General features: G+C 37.4%; 1 protein-coding gene across 1 annotated transcript in view; it reads left to right on the top strand.

Annotated features, from left to right (window-relative positions):
- fam184b (family with sequence similarity 184 member B) overlaps nt 1–14,171 on the top strand; it is a 39,483-nt gene that overhangs the window by 14,489 nt on the left and 10,823 nt on the right. The window contains exons 4-9 of the mRNA XM_084096046.1: nt 4,357–4,492; nt 5,887–6,038; nt 7,751–8,023; nt 9,293–9,388; nt 13,296–13,475; nt 13,781–13,887. Coding sequence (XP_083952172.1) covers nt 4,357–4,492; nt 5,887–6,038; nt 7,751–8,023; nt 9,293–9,388; nt 13,296–13,475; nt 13,781–13,887 — 944 coding nt within the window. The remainder of the gene's footprint in view (nt 1–4,356; nt 4,493–5,886; nt 6,039–7,750; nt 8,024–9,292; nt 9,389–13,295; nt 13,476–13,780; nt 13,888–14,171) is intronic.

The following is a 14,171-nucleotide window of genomic DNA, read 5'->3' on the forward strand; positions in this document are numbered from 1 at the left end:
AAATTGTGTCTTCCAGGCCTGGTAATTCATGGATATTTATATGGTGGATATACATTTTCCTATTTATGCATGGTGGGAAAAAAAATCATTGTGTACAAACAAATCAGTATTGCTTTACAAGCCAGTTCACATAAATTTAGTTGAGTGGCCATGTGTAACTGACCTTTCAGCGGGGTGTTCGTCTCATTGTAAGGGGGCAGTAATTACCGCTGTGACTGACACTTCCGAATCTAATTGAGACAGAGATTAGAGGGATCAGACAAACACCCACAATTACCGTCACTCAGACACACACAGCTGTGTAGAAACAGATGGCATACCCGACTTAAACAGTCTGTGACAATACCCCACAGATCTGCAGCCAGTTTTTCTACAGCGAAGTCTGCACACAACCTGCAGGAAATAAAAATAACATAGGCTTTTTTATGTGGGACACAAAAGTAAGTCATTACACTTTGGATAAACCCAAGTGAGTAAATAAGTAAGAGTTGCCAGGCATGCAACATTGACACTACCATCTCTGACGCAGCTTTTTACACTGCGGCTAATGCGCATTAGACGTGACTAAAAATGCCAGACAGAGTGAGATGAGTAACACCCTCTCTTCTCTGCTTTGGCTTGACATCCTTCAGAGAAAATTAATCAGAGGAACCTCAGATCTGCAAACTCAGAGCAGCTGCTGTGATGTAATCAAAGAGTTGTAGGCTCAAAGGGCAAATTCCAAATGGCATTTTTGCATCCTTAAAGGGCCCTTCGGGAAGGGGACGCCATTTGTGGGGGTGTTCCAAATGAAAGTGAACAACTAGATCCCTTCATGAAGGGCCCTTCCACAAGGCCGTTAGCGAAGCGAACATGCGGTGGTCCCTTCAAGGAAGTAATTTTATCATTTATGGTCATGTGACCCATCGAATACCCGTGGTTCATTTTAAACCTAGATGGCGGGAGAGTTCGAGTTAATTTACAAACACAGCAATTCAAGTTGTTTTGTTTTGTTCGTAGTATTTCACACATTTTTATTATGTTTAAAGTTTCATAGGTAAGAAATGTGTTAGGTAATGCAGGGTCCAAAGATGAGACGGCTAGTTTTAAAGTTGAGAGCAGCGAAATACACTCACACGCAGATATATAAAGCATACTTTTTTTGTATAAAATGTATATATATTTGCAAAAGTTATGTTAACAACAATAATAAGACATTTCTGTCGTAAGAAACAGCTACTCAGCTGATGAACACCGTGCTGCGTTGTCATGGGAACATCCCAGGTGAAGATAATGAGGAAATTACGTTGTTTTTCGTTGCTCCCTTCACCAAGTGCGTTCCAAACGGCTACATAATGGCACGCAAGAGCTGTGATCCCTCCAAAGTCCCCACTTAAAGTGCTCTGCCCTTCGAAGGGAGTAGGGCATAGGGATGCTCACTTCCGTTTGGAATTTGGCCAAAGTGTTCATGAGGTGGTCAGAATACCATACAGCATTTTTGCGCCCTTAAAGGGCCCTTTGGGAAGGGGACTAGATCCCACAGAATTGGCCAAATTTAAAATCATCTTGGCCTTCATGGGCCTGACAGATGATGCAGTTTCGGTTGTTCATCTCTGCTATGAGGTGATCCAATAAGAGGATCCAGCAGGATAATGGTCAACTAGATTTTTTTGGTTTATCAAGAAGATGTGAGTGGTGTTTTGGTGGTTGTCAGGTTGTTGCTAGGGTGTTCAGAATGGTTTTTAATGTGTTGCTTTGTGGTTGCTAGGGTGTTCTGGGTAGTTGCTTATGCCGCGTTTCAGGCAACCTGTAACCCGTGTTTTTCCAACCTTATACCCGTGAAAGTGCACTGGAACGGCAGTCAAACCCGTGACTTCCCACCCGTGAACTCGTACTAGATCGATGTACTCCCAGTTACGAGTTGGAAAAACACGGGTTACAGGTTGCCTGGAACGCGGCATTACTGCTCAAGTCAAGTCACCTTTATTTATAAAGCGCTTTATACAGTACAGATTGTTTCAAAGCAGCTTTACAGTGATAACAGAAAAATGATTCAATGATGCAAACAGAGTTCATTTCGGCTGTTCTGCAGCTCTAAAAGAAAATAGTGTCATTCAGTTCCATTGTAAAGATCACCAACTGTTAAATTAGTTCATTTAATCTATAAAGCAGCTCTGCGGAAAGCAGTGATGTCATCGTCCAGCTCAGTTCAGGGGCCGGTTTCACAAAGCTATTTTAGACCGGTCTATAGTGTTAGACTAGTCTAAAGTTTGCTCATAGACTAGTCTAATGCAAGTTAGACTGTTTCACAAAAATAAAGACTGACTTAATTTAGACCAAAAAAATTAGACACCTTACCCCCAGGCTAACTTAGGTCTAAGACTCTGTTACCTTGGCAACCAGCAGTACCACTCAGTTACATTACAAACAGCCAAAAGAAAAGGGAAAATGGCTCATAATTTAAACATTTCTCTGCTAAATTTCCCAAGTAAAATGTCCTTGTAAATGTTATACTCCTCCAACAAACACATATTTTCCGCTGGGGTAAACTGCACTGAGCGGTTGAATGCGCTTACTCGATCCGCCATGTTTTTTGTTTTGAAAAGTGTCTTATTTTACCCAGAATGCATTGCAGTGTAGTCCTACTTAAGATAGTCAGAGTCTTAAGTGCTTTGTGCAACGGTCTGATTTAGATGTCTATCTGAAGTCTGACTATCTACTATATCTAAGCCATAGTCAAAGTCTATCTTTGTGAAACCGGCCCCAGGTCTCATACAACAGCGTCAGTACAGTCAGATCAATAATACTGTTGAATATTAAGTGTCCCCAACTAAGCAAGTCAGAGGCGACAGTGGCAAGGAGCCTAAACTTCATAAGGTGACAGAATGGAGAAAAAAACCTTGGGAGAAACCAGGCTCAGTCAGCGGGCCAATTCTCCTCTGGCCAACAAATGAACATGGTGTTATTATGATTCAGGCTGCATCAAGTCAGAAATCAGATTGTGGATCAGTACTGCTCCTAGTTAAAAAATCCTGCCCAGAAGTGATATTCTGAGATCAGATTCACGAAAATTTCTTCTGAAGTAAGAAAAAAAAAAAGAAATTTCTAAGATAATACATAATTATTTATAATAAATAATTATACATTTCTATAAATAATCCTTATCTGTCAGTTTGACTGAATTAGCTGTAAAATTTCCTTCACGTTCTATTTTCAGATGTCAGGAGAATAACTTAACACTTGGTATTAATGTGACATGGTAAAACAAGAATATCTATGGCAAGCTCTTTTCATACGCTTTCTTTTCCTCCTGATTATTTTCTTTTTTTCCATTTGTATTCTGCTGTAACAGGATGAAGACAACATATACTCCGCATTTGTGGTGTGCTCTCCCGATTTAATTACGATATCCCATCAATAATTCACTGGAATACACTAAGAATCTCCCCAAATCCTTAAGTTTTTAGTTTATTTATTTTGCACGAATATAACATATATACAATAAAAACAAGAAAGTACAATCCATATACTATGCAGGGAGAGGCAGAAAACCCTAAAGGGCTTATTTAAAGCCTCCAACTAAAGAAAGAAATAATAATAAAGAAAAAAGAAACTAATTATGAAATTACAATAACAAATATATAAATGTGTATGACTGAATCAAGTTTATTACAAAATATCTCAAAACCCCCAAAATAACGTACTTCAGAAACAAGCCCTATAGGGTACATAAAATACTGTACATAAACAACAAAGAAAAAATAATTGTCTCCTCCTGTCACTTCTAATCCCTATTATCAGTGTTTACTGGAATGTTTCTTAGGCAGGTAAACCTGTCAAAATGACAGAAATCACTTTTAAATATTTCCTTTTAATGTTCAATGGTTGAAGGGTGAGTAGAATAATGTCATCTCTTTGTACCCAGTTTTTGAAAATACTTATTGCATTCATAGAGTGAACCTTTCGCTGATTGTTTGTAGTTTAACGGAAGTTATTCCTATAATTCTTGCAAAGCGTCATTGGGGTGTAAGAAAATCTTAAGAATAAAGATAAGAACACTCTAAAGAAATTGGGTGCACAAAATATTCTTAACTTTATTCTTAAGTTAAAAACGAGAAAATAGCCGTTAATAATAATTTTATTCTTAAGAATGTTTATTAAATCTGGCCCTTACATATGGCTTTGGTGCTTCCTTCAGTGCAAGTTATATATTTTTTCCTCAACGAGCCTCATGATTTGAAGTGTCATTCATGTCCATATCACAAACAGTACAGTTTCATACATTGAAAGTTAATACTTCGGGTTATGGATTTCCTCTAACCCATTCTCTAAACCTAATTATAAGCAATTGTAATAGTTCATTCATTTCTCTTCCAGGACATGGAGGAGCAGTTGGAGGATGGGCGACGCCGGGTGGCTGAGGCTGAGGTTGTGGCAAAGAAAGCAGAGGAGGAGTTAGCTGTTGCCAAAGAACGCTTATTACTGCAAGAGAATGAGCTACAGAGCAAGTCAGGTACACATGCACAGTGCAAGGCATGTTGTGTATCTATTTTCTTATCATTATTGATCAAATTATTTGCATATGCTGAATAATTATTATCAAATGAATTACTTAAATCAGTATTTACTGCCGCTAAATAAAGATATTTTAAAGACAGCCAGGTAAATCATTAAATAGTCTATATAAAAAGTTGCTTTACAAAGTTAGTATATCTATAGGTTTGTTTTATTTCCATATAATTAAACAGAAGTTTACAGTCCACAGACGTTCATTTTGAAATCGAGTTTGTCAGTCTGTCTAAGGTAAACTTATGTGACCTTCACACAAGAAGCATTTTCAGTGTTTTGTCAGTACTATTGTTTTATAAATGTTGGTTTATGTAGACTTGTATCAGATGGCCTCTTTGCATGTTGTCACATCCCTTTTTTCAGTGATTTTCAAGTTCAAGTCAAGTTCAAATATGAAAAATGTGTCTCTAGTTCTGAGAATTCTGTTCCATTCCATTTGCAATGCATTCCGTCTGTCTGCATCTCACGAATCAAAGCAAAAGCATAATTGTGGTACTTCAAGCTTGAATTGTTCTGAGTGTTGGGTAATCCGTTTTTACAGAAATTAAACATGGGTGTGATGCAGAGTCAGAGACGTTCGGATCCATTTGCAGTATGTTTATTAAAGAGTAGTCAGACAGGCAGTAATCAGAAAACAGCGTAGACAATGTCGAAGGAAATCCAGAATCATAAACAATACCAGGCAGAGGTCAGGGCAGGCAGCAATATCCAGAATCATAAACAATACCAGGCAGAGGTCAGGGCAGGCAGCAGACGAAGAAACGAGAAACGGTAAACAGTCAAGGGTCAGAACACGGGGAATCAATAACAGTATATAAACGCTTGGTAATGTTAGCCGGGGCAGAACAAGACTTCGCAATGTGTGAGAGTCAGAAGGCAGTTTATAAAGAGGGGAGAAGTGGGAACACCTGTGCAGGTGATTGGACCTAGGTACGGGGCTGATGGGAAATGAAGTTCAATACTCCGGTGATGGTGTACTTTGATGAACGGAGAGAGCCACAGAGGTGCGATCTATGACAATGGGATTACATGGCATGATTAAATGCATAATGTTTAATGCATTATTTTATATATAATGAATTAATTTAACATTAAGTTAACCGCCTAATTATCGTAAAAAAAAGTCTGCTGCATTTCAGTATTAAATAAGCTGATAGTTTACTGTCAGCACTCATCGTTTATAGTCTGTTTGATGTTAATTGTTCTATTGTTGAAAATATTTTTTTTTTCAGCTCTGTTGAAATTATTGTCTTTGTCACATGACTGTTGTGATTACAAGCTTGTTCACTGATTGTTCTGCTTCCTTTGATCTAATCATCATCTTTCTCATTTCTGCAGAGGAGTTAATGAGTCAGAGTTCATCTCAGGTGAGGGTCTCTGCTGAAGTGGAAGAGATGAGGTCTCAACTCAGTCGTCTCAAGATTCGAAACAAAGAGCTGGAGCTCCAGAACAGTGGCCGATCTAATGACCACGCTCGCATGCTCAAACAGGCAAGCCATGCCCACACGCTTTTAATGTTGCATTCAAGTCATGTTGGAAATATTGTATTTATGAGTTGAATGCACATGAACGGCACCAAGTGTCATAATTGCAAGTGAGGAAACTCAGAGTTTGGGGGCGTGTCAGCAATGTTGATAATGTTAACTAAAACCAAAACGGTTAAAAAATCATTTTCAGTAATAGAAAAATATATATATAAATATTAGATGAAAAACTTAGAACAATTGCCTTGGAAAATAACTGAAATAAGATGAAGTACTAAAATGACTAAAAAAAATAATTAAAGCTAATTAGAAATATAAAAAAAATACAAACTAAATTGAAGGGCCCATATTTATAACAGGGCTACTAACTAATTAGTTAAGCATTAGTAAATAGTTAAAGATCATTTAGAAAGTGCAAGTAAATGATTAATGAACTATTTAAATTTACGTTTATACATATTATTATTTAGACATATAGTAATAGTTACTCAGTGTGTTAATAAATGCTTTATTAATATGCATTCCTACTGTGATTCATGATTAATTCAGGTAGTTATAAAACATTTAGTAGTTGTCAGTTAACTACTTTTGTGAGCTCATCTAAAGGGAGGATTATTTGTGCCTGGTAAAGCTTTCACAAAGGATATTTTTTAGGTGTAAAAAGTAATCCATACGGCTCCATGGGGTTAATAAAGGCCTTCTGAAACGAAGCAAGTATCCATATTTATAACTTAATCTATAATCACTGGCTTTCGGTAACGGCCGTACACGAGTCTAGTTCCGGCGGAAGAGTGACCTCTGACCCGACGCATGACGTATTGACGAATGTGGAAGTGCAGAGGATAGAGCAAAACAAAGCACCGGTCACAAATTAGAAGTCTAAAACAAGAATTTTTTAAGAAAAATGTTGCAGGAGCTTGAGTTTGTTGTCCAGCCCTATTTGTTTGAACTGCGAGAGGCATCTACTCTCACTTAAGCTTACGCTACTCCTACATCCTACGTCATTATGTCGGGTCAGAGGTCACTCTTCTGCCAGAACTTGACTCGCCGTTACCAGAAGTCAGTGATTACAGTTTATAAAGTTATAAATATGGATATTTTTCTCACAAAAACATATCACTTCATTTCATAAGGCCTTTATTAACCCCCTGGAGCCATATTGATTACTTTTATGATGGATGGATGTGATTTTTGGAGCTTCAAAAACTCCCATTACTCCCATTATAAAGCTTGAAGAGCCAGTTTTAATGTAACTCTGGCTGAAAGAAGAAAGTCATATACACCTAGGATGGCTTGAGGGTTAGTAAATTATTGGATAATTTTCATTTTTGGGTTAACTAACCCTTTAAGAACAAGAGGTTAAACGAATCAGCAAGTACAATAAATAGGATGGATAAAACCAACATAAATTTGCACAAACATTTCCATAAATTGTTAAAATGAGCAGTCCCCTTCAGTTTTGCGCTACCTTACAGGCCTTTCCTTATAGGAAATAAAACAGAGAACCCCACCTTATATTTAAAACATTACATAAGAACAGTATAAACACTGGAAAACTACTTTAAAATGTTGTTTTAAAAGCATTAGTTAGTATGCACAGAAACAGCCAAACCCTCAGAACATCTTAAAACATCAAAACTGACACCTCTTTTTTTGTCATTCTTTTGAAACTACAGGATTACAGTTTTATATCATTAAGTGTTGTGTGTGGGTTTCAGCATGCAGATGCTCTATCCTCTATGCGTCTGGAGCTGCAGCGTGCTCACACTGAGGAGATCAGACGCCTTCAGCAGGAGGTGGAGAATGAAAGAAAGAATGACAGGCAGGAGCTGGAGGAAGAGAAGAAACAGGTGCAGCAGAAGATGGAAGAAGAGAAAGTAAGGCTTAAAGAACAGCTTCGGAAAGCACTGGAAGAAGTGATACGCAAACATGCCAGTGAGCTGCGGCATGCGCACGCGATGCTGGATGCAGAGAAGAAGAAGACACAGCAGGTACAACAACAGGTTTCAGCTGCTGTTATCATGGAAACTTTTCATGACAGAAATCTTGATGCATTAGCTTTGCGAATAATTTCATACCTTCCCATTTGCTCCTGTTGCTGCTAGTGTGAAGGGCTGGCTATCAGTACTGACTTTCTGATTTGATTCCTCTCTTGATTTGATTCTCAATTTGATGTTGATTTTATATTGATTGGCATTCTAATTTAAATGGCCATTTACGTTCATTTTTCCAATAAAAAAGGTGATTAAAAGATTGACTATAGGATTTTAAGAATGTCTTAAGAACCAACATAATCTGTTTTTTTACTCATCTATACTAGTGTCTTTACTGTTACAGGGGACATAAAAAGAATTTCCTTTGTTGCTGTGTATAAAGACATAAATCATTATTCATAATGCAAAGCTCCAAACCCAGTCCATTTAGACAAATTGTGTAAACTAAGCTGCAAAAATGGGTCATTTCAAAATCAGAACCACATTAACATATGACGCATATTCAGCATTCAAAAACTTGGCCCATCCTTATGAACAGAGATTAGCCATCATATCACAACAAGTCAGTTGCATAAAAACTCTTAAAGGTACAGAAACTAAAAACGCTTATATTTAAAGGTTTAGTTGACTCGTAAATAAAACTTCTTTCATCATTTATTCACTATCATGTCATTCCCACATGACTGACTTTCTTCCATGAAATGCATTACTCTGTTTCATGTAATTAAAGTGGATGAGAACCAGGGGCTTTCAAGATCCAAAAAGAAAAGAAATATAGCACAATAAAAATGGCAAAAGTCCTTAGAATGACATGAAATAAATGTTCATTTTGGGAGAACTAATTCTAAGAGTTAGAGAAAGTGGAAAATGGTTATGTAATATTTAATTAATTCTATATTATAATTTTTTTGTTACAAGAAAGTGTTTCTTTAGCCGAAGCAGTAGTGTATGAATGTTGCAACACCAAGTTCATGGGTTCAACTCCCAGGGATTGCATGAACTGAGAAAAATGTATACTTAAATGCAATGGAAGTCATTTTAGATGAAAGCTTCTACCAAATGCTTAAATGTAAATGACTAACATGGTAAGTGGACTTCAGGGAAGGAAAAAATTTGATGTAGACAAAGATGTGGACTATTTGCCCCCTTTAAAACAGAACATGTTACTACTAAAAGCAGTATTTAAAAGATCTGATGCATGATCTGATGTTTTTGTTAATTATGAAATAATGAGATAATAGTTTTTTATTGTGTTGGTTTGTGCAGGCTGAGGAGCAGATGCAAACCGAAGAAGAAGAGAGAAAGGGTTTAGAGACAGAGAGGGACGAGCTACGCAACCAACTGCAGCTGTCCAAAACAGAGGTAAATTATTTTCCTTTTCTTATCCTTTCAAAAATCAAAACAGTCTTAGATATGTTTGCATAACATTGCTGACCTTCTAATGAATCAGGTCACCACAAATAACTTGAACTATATACATTTCAAGCTCTTTCAAAGTGGTTTGAGGCTCAGGCAAAGGGAACAGGCTCAGTCCTTCTGCTTAAATACACAGAGACAGACTAAGAGGCCCAGAGCACTCCACATGACCATGATAAATGAGAAAACAAAAAGAACATTTGTAGTGCCCAAGGCAGAGGGCTTCATCTAATGCTTCATCTACTCTGCCAGCAGGCTTGGAACTGGGTTATGATAACGAAGTAGTATACATAATAAGTGATAGCTTGGAATGATACTGTTGTTTCAGTGCTGTGTTGCAGAGAAGCAAGCCTCATCAAAGTGTCTACTATATATCAGGAAACCATTTGTCAAGTCATGTCAAATGTCTGGATTGTAACGGTGGTAGAGGCTAATGATCTAAGTTGGTTACCAAAAGGTTGTAGGTTCAAATCCCACAATGGACAGTCCTTGAACAAATCCAATGCTAGGATGCCTGACTGTTTGTTTCAAACAGTTTGTTTCAATAAATCAATGTTTCATTGTGCCTTTTATGTCTTACAAATCTCGTACATTTCATTTGTACAGTACTGAAGGAAAATGAAAATTGAGAGGAAGTATGTAGGAGGGCGGAGCCAGGCTAGGAGGGTGGCACCCTAGCGCCCTATATTGGCCAGATGCCACTGGGTGGCACTGTGCCGAAATTGTGCAGGTACCCTCAGGTCGTGGCTGTCATAACCAAGTTTGGTCTGAATACGTTTAAGCGTTTCAGAGAAATAGCCTCACATTCACTTTGGCGTGCTCTTCCTAAAATTTGTTTGCAAGTTATTTAAACAGTTTGATTAATCGACTAGAATTCCATGTGCTTTTGTTGGTCTGAAGATGATCTGGTTCTATTTTAATGAAAATCGGACAAAGGGTATGTTCTAAAAAGTTAGCCTGGCTAACGTCAGACCTCTTCTCATTGAGACGTGGTCTGGGAACCACATGTTCATTTTCTCGTATTTGAGGCGTGGTTTACGAATGCCCAGAGCCGTTTATTGGGCGCTACGAATGTCTGTCAAATGCGCCTGTACATAGCTCATAGCCAATTGTTTCAATTATGCCAGATGACATATGTAGAGCGACAGAAATTCGACGAGGAAGAAGACGAAATAAACTTGCGTTCTAAACTATTTAGAACACTATCTAAGGCTGCATCGAAAGGTAACTTCGCGTCTGATGCCATGTTGGATCCATAGATATAAACAAACTGCTTCGGTGTGTCGCATAGACGTCGTCATCTTCTTGCTGCTCCCTCCCCGTTCTGTGATTGGTTCCCTTTTTGAGGGGAAAATCTGGTCCATGGTATCCAGGCTGCCTAGCAGCGTGAATAAAATCGCGCTGCGCTCAAGGCAGCATGGGGAAACCCAGGCTACTAAAAAGTAGGTTTTATGGAAAAAATTTAAAATTGCTGTAGCACCGATCATCTCTTCCTTCTAGTTAATCTATAGCATCAAATAGTCATGAATGAACATAAGAAGGAATGTTGTTTTAACCGCGGAAAGACGTCAGTCTTTTTCAAGTTCAAATCCTCTACTAACTCTCCTGACTGCTTTGTCGGACAAAAATGGCAGATTCGGTGGATGGCGGATTATGATTGGTCAGATCGCCTGTCAATCAAAACTCCCTGCAAAGGGTCAATTTAATCGTCAGGAAAAAAATTAGTTTGTTTCTAGCCCTTACGGTTCAAAAGATACATGAGTGCAAATTTGGACAGTTGGTGGTGCTAGATGGATTGAGTTAGAGACTCTAAAATTGCTTTGGTTAATATTCAGACTGTCCTCTGTCTGTGTGCCAAACTTTTTACCATATGGTTCAACGGCTGCCATAGACTTCACTGGCACAAATGCAGATTAAATAGCACCTGCAAAGTGATTTATGAATCCTGAAAGCAATTTCACAAATGGTAACTTTGTGAGCAAATTAACAGGACTGAAAAGCGGGTAATCTGATTCACGCTGTGCACCATGCTGTCACTTTGGCAAAACTTTGAGAATGAAGAACACACAGTGAATTGCTGACTGAATTGCTGACATTAATGTGATAATAAATTATCCTCATGAGCAATTGTTTTATTAGAAATGAACTAGCAGTTCTCATTGCTTTGATTCAAACAATTTATTTCCTCCTGTTTTAATCACTTCAACATTGCTTGTTTAACTGGCGGTTCTCTTTTGTTGGACCTGCAATCTAAAACCTATGGAGATAAGAATGGGACATGACCCACTAACTGAGAATCACTGCTACACACAGATGACTCAGTTTCCTGTGACACCTTATTGAGCTTATAAAAATTTAGTTGGTAATGGTATTTATCAACAAGATCCCTGAACGGGCCATCAGGCTTCTTCCCTGTAGCTTTTACAATTTACAGTGAAATATGTGCTTGCCCTGCATTTTTTACTACACACTTAGACATTTAGACACTACTACTGCAATTCATATATAATACATTTGTAGGATTTTTAGAAAAGTTTGGGGTCAATAATTTTTTTTATGTTTTTATGTTTGAAAGAAGTCTCTTATTTCCACAAGTTTATTTGTTCAAAATACACTAAAAACAATAATATTGTCATTGTGTAATATGTTTACAGTTTAAATTAACTGTTTTCTATTTTAATTTATTTTAAAATGTAATTTATTTCTGTGATGGCAAAGCTGAATTTTTAGCATCATTACTCCAGTCTTCAGTGTCACATGATCCTTCAGAAATCATTCTAATGCTGATTTGCTGCTCAGTTAACTTTTTTTTTTATTATCACAGAAACTGTTTTCAGGGTCCTTTCAAGGTCTTTCAGCATTTATTTGATATAAAAATACATTATAACATCAATTAATTACATACATCCTTGCTGAATAAGAAAAATATTTCTTAAAAAAAAAAAGAGAGAGAAAATCTTATGGACCCCAAACTTTTTAATGGTAGTATAAGATAATTACTAGGGGTGTAACAATATATCGCAATACAAAAATGCAACAATATGTATCGTGAATAGTGACAATATGTATCATGAATAGTTCACCCAAAATAAAAATTACTATGTGAGAAAAAATTAAAGTTTTCAGAGTTTTAGTGTCAGTACTACATTAAAATATTATATATAATGTTGAATATAATGTATAATAATGCAATATCTGTGTAAAAAAGTGGCCTACATTATTTTAAATGTATCTAGTCAGTGATAGAGAAACATATTCGTCTAAAATAACTCTGTATTTTCAGCTTCAGAATCATGAATATTGTTATTTTGGTGTCTCTATTGTCCTGTGCTTTGGGTTTCCAGCAAGTCCAAGAATATTAATTTTTACACACAATGTAATATCAAATTTATCAGTTTAATAAACAGTAAATTTTTTGTTAACCTTTTATCATATGTCTTGGAGTATGGCAATAATATCGTATCGTGAGTTCAGTATTGTGATATGTATCGAATCGTGACATGAGGGTATCGTTACACCCCTAATAATTACAAATCACAGAAAAAAAAGATGTCTTTATAAATGTATTTTTGCGACAACATTACTGGTAATTGAGTGTAGTGGGAAACCAATTTACTTTAACTACTTAACTAGAAGTCAGATTGAAATACACCCTATAACAATCCCCATTTTATTCTCTTGTAAAAGACTCCTAACCTCGTGTTGCTCTAGATAAAGATTGTATTATTCTATTCTAACTGAAGTTGATTTTCTTTGTATGGCTCACATGAATTTTATTTCACCCCTGAGTGGTTTCCACATGCTAATATGGTTCTTACGGATGTTTCCTGATCTGAGTTTTCTTGGCTTGCAGATGGCGAAATTGGAGGGGGTGATTCAAACGCTGGAGAAAGAAAGAGAAGAGGAGGAGGAAAGGGCAAAAGAGAGAGAGAAGGAGTGCGCAGAGGTGGAGCAACAGTCGGCATATGGCCTGGAGTGTGTACGAGTGAAAGAAGAACTGGAAAACATGCACAGGAGTATGCAGCAAATACAGGTTCTCGCTCCAGTTTCCTCAACACACACTTCCATCTGACATGAGGACAGAGTGTCAGTGATGTCCCTTTCCATTACTGCACAGCTCTATCACACATTCTCACAAGCACACACAGATCTGCAAATCCCCTATGGCAGCACTAGGTTCTGCTGATCTCAGCAGATCTGTGCCGCCCAAAGGAAAGAAAGACATCAACATTCACCTAGCAACCAGTCTACTTCTTTTTCTCCCTTAAATCATGGATCTATCCTTCCATCCATGAATCCATCTATCCTTGTCCTCCTTTCTTTTTATGTGTCCCACAGGAGGAGTTTGCTGCACAGAAGGAAGTGTTACAGGCAGAGATTTCTGCTCTACAGCAAGAGAGAGACATTCTACAACAGTCCAATCATGGTATAGAGGAGAGAATCAGGTGTGTCTCAACGACAATGAGACAAGATCATTTCAGTCGATTCAAATATTTAATTGATACATTTTTATTATGTGAAACAAACGAATTTGAAGCATGTAAGCACTGACACCGCAAGGCAAACTGCACCTCTGCAACTGCATCTCAGTGTTGTACAGCACTTTAAGTCAATCGATCAGTAAAAGTCAATTTAACAGAAGGCTAAAATTTTATATTTTGTAACATTTTGGATGGATTCCCCCAACCACCTGCACACAAAAAATCGATTGTTCTGCACGAATTGCCTA

Source organism: Abramis brama, assembly GCF_963993115.1.
Source record: "Abramis brama genome assembly, chromosome: 2".
NCBI lineage: Eukaryota > Metazoa > Chordata > Actinopteri > Cypriniformes > Leuciscidae > Abramis > Abramis brama.